This window comes from Notothenia coriiceps, unplaced genomic scaffold (genome assembly GCF_000735185.1).
Source record: "Notothenia coriiceps isolate Sejong01 unplaced genomic scaffold, NC01 NC01_scaffold00002655, whole genome shotgun sequence".
Classification (NCBI taxonomy): domain Eukaryota; kingdom Metazoa; phylum Chordata; class Actinopteri; order Perciformes; family Nototheniidae; genus Notothenia; species Notothenia coriiceps.
The window spans coordinates 6,804-16,897 of record NW_011335356.1 but is presented as its reverse complement, the minus strand read 5'-3'; the positions used below and the strand labels follow the sequence as shown (position 1 = coordinate 16,897).

Sequence of the window (10,094 nt, the reverse complement as noted above, 5' to 3'; positions counted from 1 at the left end):
CCCGTGTTGGCGTTCCGTTCGGACGACGTTCTACGTAGTTTTGTTTTATAACGAACCGGCCCGGTCGGGGGTCGGTACCTTTCTTACGTCGTCTGACCGACGACCCTACCTACCACCGGCCGTTAGATTTCAAGTTACCTTTTCTACAGACAAACGTTCGTTAGTTAAAAGTTTAAAAAAAAAAAAAGTTACCGGGGACCTATTTGGTTGTGTCGAATGGTTTCTAAAGATACAGAGATTTTTTCTTTCTTCCTCCCACCTAATTAGAAACCGACTGCTCTGATTTCAAAAGCCTGCACTTCGTCCGCACCCAAACATTGGCTCAGTTATTGAGTCCCGCCTGTCAGACAATCAGAGAGCCATTCAGTGAGAGAATATAAAAATAACACTGTTGTTTTGGCTGCCAATTATTCCGCCATGTTTTCTTTATTCTCACATTTTTCTATGGATTTTTTTTTAATGTAATCCTCTACAGGTTTATTAACTAAACTTCCCCATGTGGGATTAATAACGTGGTTTCATAGTTAAATTATTTGTATCGAGAAATATTGAACCGTATTGATTTGCTAACCAATATGCTGCAGTGACAACGTGTATTGCTGTATCTTTTACATTATGTTTTATTTTAGGGTTTTCAGATGTGGTGTTCATAGATCTGCAACTATCTGTTAATTATGAACCATTATTATTAGAGTGGAGGTCATCTTTAACGTCGTTCATTTTCTTTTTCTTTTTAAATATATTTTTGAAATCAATAAATCATCCTTCATTTTATGATGTTGTCTTCTATATAATATAGGCCTCTCTATGTTTCACTTAGGTATAATCTACTTGAGCAATGCCATTACCTTTTACTGTGCTTTATTTTTCAGATTAAAAGTTTAGTAGGCCTACAAAACGTCTAGGCTAAAATGCGATTACAAATGTGCCTTATAAAGTGTGTTGGAGCTGGGAAGGCTAAAATGATAATTTTAATTTTATCAGCAATCAAATAATAGCCTCTATAGTATGACTGCATTGACATATCAATTCTGCTGCCGTATGAGTTTGGCCTACTTTTGATAGCGTTCTTCTGGTTGCTAACACTTTTGTCGCATGGTTTACTTGCCCCTGAATACTGTTATAGTGGATGTTGACATCATTACTGAATTACAGTTTCTGAATATGTTCCAATGTTTGAGCTGGTCGTGATTTAATATACTTTACCGGATGATTTATTTGTCAGGGGGAATTTTATGAATGAAGGTTTAGTTGCTTTGTGCTATGGGGAGGGTGGGTCTGACGTCACGTTCCATTAAACAAACCCGGTCACGACGCAGAGCCCCTCCCACCTCCGACGCGTTTAAAACGGGACCGGTCCGGCCGGGACTGACCACTCTCTGTTTCCGTGAAGCCGGTGAATAGCGTGTGTGGATCTGGGGAAAAAAGAGACATGTACTGGGACACTATCACCAAACCTGGAGACAGAAACACAGACAGCAAAGACTTGAAAATAAAGGTATGTATTATTTATTTATAACACAGAAGATCAAATTATTTATTTATTGAATCAAGCATAGAAACTCGTGTATTTCATTCATGACAATGTCAAGCCTTGCTATATTTTATTTTGTATCCCTTCTTTATCACAGGCACATATTGGGTTCAATAGCATGATTGTCTTTATGAGGTGTTTTTTACTACGTTATGATACATTAATTATTAGACAAAACAATTAAAAATAATGGAATTAGTACTCTTATATAATCGTTGGTGTTGCATTCATTGACAAAAGCAATGCAATCACAAATTCAGCTTCAAAGTTAGTCAAATACAAGAAAAAAAAAGTGTCATCCAGTAAAATATCTTCAAAAATGTCTGACTTTCCACGACAGGATCATAAAGCAACTTTTTTTTAATTGCCCTGCTTACATTTGTACATTTATGCATTATAAAAAGACAATTTGCCAAACAGGATAAGTGCTCAACCTGATGTATCACTTATTTAAAGAAAATTATTCACATCTGTTTTTGTTTCAATCAATATGAAGTGCAAGGTTTTTCATGTTGTCTCTGCCTTTAGATATTGATCAACAATGAGAATTAATGACGACGATTAAAGTTGTAATCTCGACTCTTTCCACACAGATGGAGATTTGCCAGCCTGGATATTACACGGAAGACTTCAGGACTCAGGAAGTGCCAGCTGGCTTTGACTTTGCATCTTATGGTGAGTTTATAGAATCACTTGCTCCATCACGGGTGGAACATCATGACTTCTGAAGGCTTATTCTCTCATTGATGCCCAGAGATTTTTTTTTTTTTTTAAATGTCTGCACAATCTGTTTCCTCTGGACCTGAGCAGCTGAAGGACAGAGGAAATATTTGCACAGAGAGTATCATCACATCTGTCAGAGCTCTCTCAATGAGACCTTGACCCCCGGGCCGCTAACAATCCGGATACTGGGGTTCTGTGTGTGTGTGTGTGTGTGTGTGTGTGTGTGTGTGTGTGTGTGTGTGTGTGTGTGTGTGTGTGTGTTTGTTTGTGTGAGTGGGTATGTGAATAATGCTTGAATGAGCTGAGGTAGGCAAAGATAAAGAGAAAGGGTGGTCAGGTTAAAGACACTCCCCTCTCTGTCTTCCCTAATCCTTTCCTCCAGACTTCCTCTTCAAACAGATTTAGAGTCCCCCCCTCTCCAGACCTCCATCACTACTCTGTCACCCTCCCTCCGCTGGCGTTTCCTCCTCTCTCTTCCTCCCCCCTCCCTCCCTCGTTTCCTCCTGCCTCCATCTCTTGAGCTGAATAAACCTGAGTGCCTGGTGCTGATTCGACAGTAAACAAATGTCTTATTCTTGCGTCAACATCCACCCTTCAGATAAAAATCCACATACTTACAAAATCACTCCATATTTCCTCTTCTAACAACTATTTTGCTGAGCTTTAATGCACTTAAGCGCTTACAGGACCTTAGGGCAACTTAGGGCAGAATCAGGGTTTCAGTTTGTTCCATTTTAAAAAGAGAATACACTTGAAACATTCTGGACATGCTGTTTAGAGTTTATTCAGAGTTTTAATGTAGTAGTTGTTTTGTTGTCAGGACAAAGTATTCCTCTGTAATCCATCAAATTATGTTTTTACATCTAAAATCTACACTTGGCAATGCACTCACAAGTTTGGTTATAAGAAAATTAAACTACAAAGAATAATGTGAAGCAACCTGAAAAAGGTCATGTGAAAGTATGGCATTACAAAGGTTTAAAAAAGCACCTGAATGCATTACAAATGTAGAGCTCGTTGCAGCTGATCGACTGCATAATGTCTTTAAGTGAAATTCAACAAACGTCAATGTGTTGAACCTGATTTACTTATTTTAAGTCTTCGGCAACTGAATATATCCTTGCTAAACTAATGAAAACCATTAGCTTGCCAATGCAGTGCAGTAGGGATAAATTCATTAAATAACTGTAAAACGTAAGGCATTAATGTCGATTAAAACCATTAGTGTTGTCTTTTTCACAAGCATGAACACTGCCTCTATTCCTTCCACCATCATCATCACTAACTGGCTCCATGTGTGTGTGTTGTGTTTAACCTCCAGACTGCCCTGGTGAAGACCTGTCTTTTCTGTTAGACAGTAAAACATCCGGACAGCAGCAGTACGTCGCAGAGAGCAGCTACCCTGACCCACCAAAAGTTTCTCACACTTATGAAATTAAAGGTGTGTGTCTCAAACGTCAAGATACAAAATAATATGCAATCATGTTTGCTAATATGATTCATGTGTAGTAGAATTTGTGTCTCTAACTTGAGTAAAAGTAGTAATACACTGTGTCGAAAATATCTTAGTTAAAGAATAGTACATAATAGGCATATGGTATTCTAATTATACAGTTATGATGATTGGTGCAATAATGTGTATATATAACAATGTATTATTCATATATGCTGCTTGGTAGCTTATGGTTTCCTCTTTCCCCAGGGATAAATTATTTTGTTCTTAATCAACAATAATGCATCCTTTTTTTTAATTAAATGTTGTATTATTGAATGGAATCTGCAAAGTATGTATGCTATCAAATACATTTAGTTAAAGCATAATGTTGCCATTTGGGAGTTGTAGTCGGGCAGTACCATAATATAGAAAGTACAAGTACCTTAAAGTTGTACAATAGCAATTGAACTTAGCAAATGTACCTCATCTGATTTTACAACTGGGCATATGTTGGTGTTTTTGACGTATTTCTCATTTATGCTTTCCCCCCCTCAGCGAGCCCTAGTGACTCCTCCCTCTTCAACCTGGACTCATACCACGAGTTCAACTGGTGGGCCTCATATCCACAGGGTGAGCTAATACTCGTACTGTAATTATCTTTTTGTTTTTTCCAAAGGGATTTCTTTGTGACTAACTTTCTGTTTGATTTGCAGATGGTCTGACAGTAGGCCAGTCCCAAACTGGTTACCAAGAGTCTCTTCAGACGTACCAGAGCCTCGTGCCCCAAAATGGACAGTTCAGCCCGGCCCTGGAGGGCAGCCACAGCCCCTTCCTCACTGCCAAAGGAACCTCACAAAGTAAGACACTTTACCTGATGTTAAGAACATGGAGTCAAAGGAGTGACATCAAAAAAGCTAATGTGTAAAAGAATGAGAAAATCAGTGTAAAATATATATAAAAGAACAACAAAAAGTAAATGAAATATGAAGACAAATAAAAATAATAAGCAAATACAAAAATGGAAATATCCAGAGACATTTAAAAGAAAACAAAATCAATATTTTCATTTATTTTCACATGTATTTGTTCATTCATTTTTCTATATATTAGTTGTTGTTTTTTTATTACTCAATATCATTTTTTTTACAAATTTCCAGAAAATAAACTAAAAGGAAAATGAAAAAATAATAGGGTAAAAAATATATATATATAAATGGAAAAACAATATAATAATAATAATAATAAATAATGTATTTTAACTCTTGGAAATGTATTATTCAGAAAAAAATCGAATATCTTTTGTGATGAATAAAATTCCTATATATTTTGTTGTCTTTATATATTATACTTTTCATTATTATATTTATATCTTATTTATTTTTGTTGTTCAGTTTAAGTTTTTCTCATGGGACTTTTATGAAACCATTAAAAACACCCCATCTAATATGTTTCTTCTCTGTGTTTCAGGTGAGACGGATCACAGCTTCTCGTGTCACTCGGCTGAACTCTACGACTCTGACGGGCAGAGGCAGTCGTCGTCCTTCTGGCCGGATTACTCTTCCCCCAACTTCACTGCCCCCTTACCTCACCCACACCCGGCCCCCTGCCCCTCAAACCACGGCCCTCAGTCCTCAGAGCAGTACTGTCCCCGTGTGGTCAAACGCAAAAACACTCACCTTCAGAGGCTGGACAGGGATGGCCAGATGACGGGGATGTCAGCTTATCCAGGTTTGTAATTTATGTTTAATAAATAAATAATAAATAGCGCCACTTTGACAACATTGAAATTATACTTGCCCATTAAATGCATCAATAATCCAGACATCAGTAATACATGCTTTAAGTATATTCTGCTGATAATAGTTATGTACTTCACAAAAATGACCACAATACCTCTTCAACTCATTTATTATAAAAGTTTATAAAAACGACATTGCCATTTTAACTCGATAACAACATTTATTTTTTTATTCAGGTTCTGGTCCAATCCAGTTGTGGCAGTTTTTACTGGAGCTACTACTGGACTCTGCCTGCTGTACCTTCATCTGCTGGACGGGAGATGGCTGGGAATTCAAGATGTCCGACCCTGCAGAGGTAAGAAAAAGTACTACAAAGCAGTAGTGGAAAGAAACAGTACATTTACTTGAGTCCTGTATTTCCATTGTATGCTACTTGACACTTGTATGCCTACTAAACATGCTGTTGACAACTATAAATACTTACTTTTCAGTTTAAGACTATTCATACAAAAACATCTTAAAATTCATAAAATGCATTAAGAATTAAATGAGTGCTTTCTAACCCTTTTGGTCCTTACAAAAATAAATCTGTGAGGGCACAATTCAAATGTCTGAGTGAGTCTGCGACATATACCCTGTGAACATTCAACATGGCGTTTATACACATATTAGTGGTCGAGAGGTCAAATTGTTTATTGTAACAAAAAGATTATAGAAAAGTCAAATACAGGAAGACAAATATTTGTAATGGATTAGTCTTTCCTGTCAACTAAGATTAAGTGGCTGAAAGAGTTTTGCTGCCCTCTCTGGTTGAAAGTGGCAAGCCTGTGTCACCTCAAGCACTTCCTTGCAGCCACTGGAGATAAGCAAGGAAAATATGTTCAGGTGGTGTTATGTAACTCTTTCATCATCTCATGACCCCTCACATTATCTTTTGAACCTCTTGAATAAACTAAACTAAATGTAATGTATATTATTACATTCACTGAAATAGTTCAAACTAGTTCCACCTTGAGCAGCTTCAGCAATAAATACATATAATTGATACTTGTGGTAGGCTACATTTTTCTGATACTACTTCTCACACATTTTACTTAAGGAGGATTTTAAATGCACTTTTAATTGTAATGGAGTATTTCTACATTGATATCATGTCACTTTGGTGTGGGATCAGAGTACTTCTACAACTTTGCAACATTTATTGTTTTCTTAACTAAAGACAATACAATACAAAGGGTCTTTATTGGCATGACACTAAGTTGAACTCTATATGTTTTTGTTAACCCCACAGGTGGCTAAGCGCTGGGGCCAATGCAAGAACAAACCCAAAATGAACTACGAGAAGTTGAGCCGTGGCCTGCGTTACTACTACCACAAGAACATCATCCACAAGACAGCGGGCAAACGCTACGTCTACCGCTTTGCCTGTGACATACAGGGCATGCTGGGAAAGACGGCGCAGGAGGTGTTGACGAGCCTGAACGTTTTGCCGACGAACACAGAGTCGTGGCCCGGGGTACCTGCAGCTACGTCAGAGCACAACAGTGAAACATGGGCGTCAAAGTAGAGAATGGGTGCCAGGAGGACTTAAACCAGCCTATGAAGTAAACACTGCCTCCTCGAGCCCTGTCTGAAGTGCAGTATGGGTGAGGATGATGCAGAGAGCCAAGATGCTGCATTTCAGGGAATAAAAAGATCAAAAAACTCATCAAATTCATGCAATCAATCAATATTTTAGTTTTTCTTAAATAGTGGATCAAATTAGATAAAAGTGTTCCAAAAACTGACCCATTAATAGGCTATAGCATATCAGCCCAAAAAAAACAGCCCAGGGGCATTTGAAGCACTAATACTTGTTTGCAACATCAGGGACCACTCTTAAAATGTTATGTGTTTCTGAGAACTAATTGATTGTAAATAGTGTTCATATGGTCATGCAATGTAGAGTTTTGTGCATTTATATGTATTTTTTTAAATACAAAACTCATGTCTACCTCTGCCTGAAAATAATCTCAGTTTATGTGTTTCTGTTCAGAAACAATCACTGTGAAAGACTGTAGGATGATTGCTTTGTGTAAATAAACTGTATATAAACTCATTGATTTGTGTGAGAGTCTTACTCCATTAATATTGTAAATACTGCCAATAAAACACTAAAATGTGTGTTTCTCATACTTGATAGATGTATATCCCTTCTTGTTATATATTGTTTTAATGACATGAGTACATGTAAGTATCATGCAATTATTATTATTATTATTAGAGTGCATGATACCAAATGATTTTCATGTGAATAGGGTCTTTGTGATTTGTTGGCCTACTCTTCTCTAAATACATATTTGCACTTGAAAGGGGTATTTTCAAAAACAGTCCCTCTTGATGTATGTATGCATTTTCCTGAATCTCGTTTGTTTGAATATCAATCAAACTGGCGATTTAATTATTATCTATAATCTGTTTTCGCAAACCACTTATTTCATTGTGTTTCCTCGTTACATTGACATCTGAGAAGTCATAATTTCGACATTTTCCAGCGGCAGTGAAAGCCTCCTTCCTGAATGCGTCTAAACCTGGTTATTATTTTCTATATCGGGGTGAACGAGGGAAAGTTCAAATCAACAGGACATTTCAGATCCCCCCCACGCAGTAACCAGGTTTAGAAATGTCTTCTCAAAATATTAAGATGGCTATAGCTGACATGTTCGATGGTCTGTCGAGCAGTAACTTTGACAATTTCCGCCACGAGCTTTTACATCGCAATGAAGGACCGCGGGTTGCACGGATCAGGGTGGAGGGTAAAAGCCGCTTAGAGATCACAAACGTCCTCGTTTCCACTTTCACGGAGACTGGCGCTGTTGGGGTAGCTGTGGAGATGTTGAGAGAGATTGCCTGCAACGAGGAAGCAGACCAACTCGGTAAGTGTCGCTTCATGTCTTTGATGCAGAATGAGAACAGAGCCGAATCATCTGCAGAACATTGAACCCTAAAATGTCAGATAAATCACCGACAGTTCACAATTCAAATAGTCGATAATATATAGTAGGCAATATGTTTCTGCATAGATAAAGTTGTACACCATTGTTTGTTTCGATTCGAATAGCCCACGTTTTTTCTCGCTCTTTAACTTGTGCTGTAGGTTAATGTTGCATAAGTTAAGTTTCCTGGAAGTTATGTAACTGACGACCTGCCAGTGTTTCCTTGTTTCAATTGAAATCATCTTACATTTCTCTTAACAATGTAGACATTTCGTAAATCCTTTGAGAATGGCCCAGACTGGTTTCCATTGAGAACACCTTCTGCCATCTGTCTGTACCCTAAATGTTCTTCTTATTTGTTTACAGTCAGAAACACAACCGGAAAACATTAGACTGCTCTTTTTGACAGTAAGTTGGCATGTCCATAATTGGTTTATTAGCCTACATGTAAAGCATTGGGCAAAGATGTACAATTCACATTTAATTTGTTCTTAAATGTCTTACAGCTGCAAGACCCTGACCAGGAGCTGTAGTGAGTGGTATCGGTGGTAATGCAACATCTCAGATTATGTTTCACTGCCTGAATGCTGGATGTTTTAAGGAAACAAATCGAAATAATCTATATCAAAAGCTTCAATCTGAATTGAGATATCTTCAACAACCATGGCACATTCAAATGTTATTTTTATCCCAATAAAGTTAAACGTTTTTAATGAAATCAAAGCCATTGTTTTGGTCTGTATTTCTCATCTTTTGTACTTCTATTCCCATCATGTCCAGCAAGATTATTGCCACACAAGAGGGTAATCTGATACTGAAACATGTATTAATGCTTTGTAGTGTGGCTCTCAGTATAGGCATGGGTATTCAATATTGTTTCCATTTAACCTTTTGAAGAGAAAACAAGCAGGTCTTCATGTAAATGGAGGTGTCTCATAATATTTATCTAGACTATAAAGAGGCCTGACACATGTATGCACTTCTATGTTAACAAATCCCTAAAAAGCAGCCTGCATTACAGAAAATGCCCTTTAAATAAAAGTTTGAATGGCTGTTCTTACCATTAAAACACTAAGGCGTCATGCAGGCTCAGGCTACACTTTACAGTTGCTACAAAATGATTTATAAGATTTAAAATAGATCTGATAGATCTATTCCCCCCTTATACAGCTTCTCAGCAGACCTAGACCACAGTGACATGTTATTAGACTACAGCAGGGGTGTCCAAACTTTTTTTCACAGAGGGCCACAGAAAAATATACGAAGGGCTGGGCCACTTAGAGATATATTGCCTCGTAAGTTAAGTTATAAATTAGCCAAATTTAGGTAAATTAGGCTTGATACATGGATATGCTTTAAGAAAAAAACATCCTGCATCACAGATCTCCAGAGGGTTTCATATCTTGTTGGCAGCTCATTCCTTAAAACAGAAGCCTCAGAGGAAATATGAAGGCTCTATTTCAAGCTTGTTATGTAATTAAGCTATTGGGCTTTTTCTTATCAACTAAGATATTTTAGAAAATGCTTCCAACTTTAATTGACTGAATTTATTTAAAAAGTGGTCTTATACATGAATACTACTGTGTAATATAGTTTTACATACATATTTAAGAAGAGCAATATAAGAAAAGCACAACTTTCATTTGTGGGCCGTATTCCATTATACTTTTTGTATTTGCTGAGGGCCC

At 37.3% G+C, this 10,094-nt stretch overlaps 1 protein-coding gene and 1 long non-coding RNA gene across 3 annotated transcripts; both read left to right on the top strand.

Moving 5' to 3' along the window:
- The first annotated feature begins 1,387 nt into the window (after nt 1-1,387).
- Nucleotides 1,388-7,531, top strand: etsrp (ETS1-related protein). 2 transcript variants are annotated; one of them, XM_010765773.1, is made up of 8 exons: nt 1,388-1,498; nt 2,128-2,209; nt 3,612-3,698; nt 4,248-4,322; nt 4,406-4,549; nt 5,160-5,420; nt 5,668-5,786; nt 6,723-7,531. In XM_010765773.1, exons 1-8 carry the CDS (start codon nt 1,433-1,435, stop codon nt 6,996-6,998), a joined length of 1,110 nt encoding a protein of 369 aa, XP_010764075.1. In that variant the 5' UTR covers nt 1,388-1,432; the 3' UTR covers nt 6,999-7,531. The 2 variants fall into 2 exon arrangements, with proteins under 2 accessions (XP_010764075.1, XP_010764074.1); XM_010765772.1 differs by having other exon boundaries at nt 3,579-3,698.
- A 427-nt stretch (nt 7,532-7,958) lies between these two features.
- On the top strand, nt 7,959-9,129 carry LOC104940796 (uncharacterized). The gene is made up of 3 exons (XR_797826.1): nt 7,959-8,346; nt 8,773-8,814; nt 8,913-9,129. It is a non-coding gene; the product is annotated as an uncharacterized lncRNA (long non-coding RNA).
- Nucleotides 9,130-10,094: the final 965 nt, after the last annotated feature.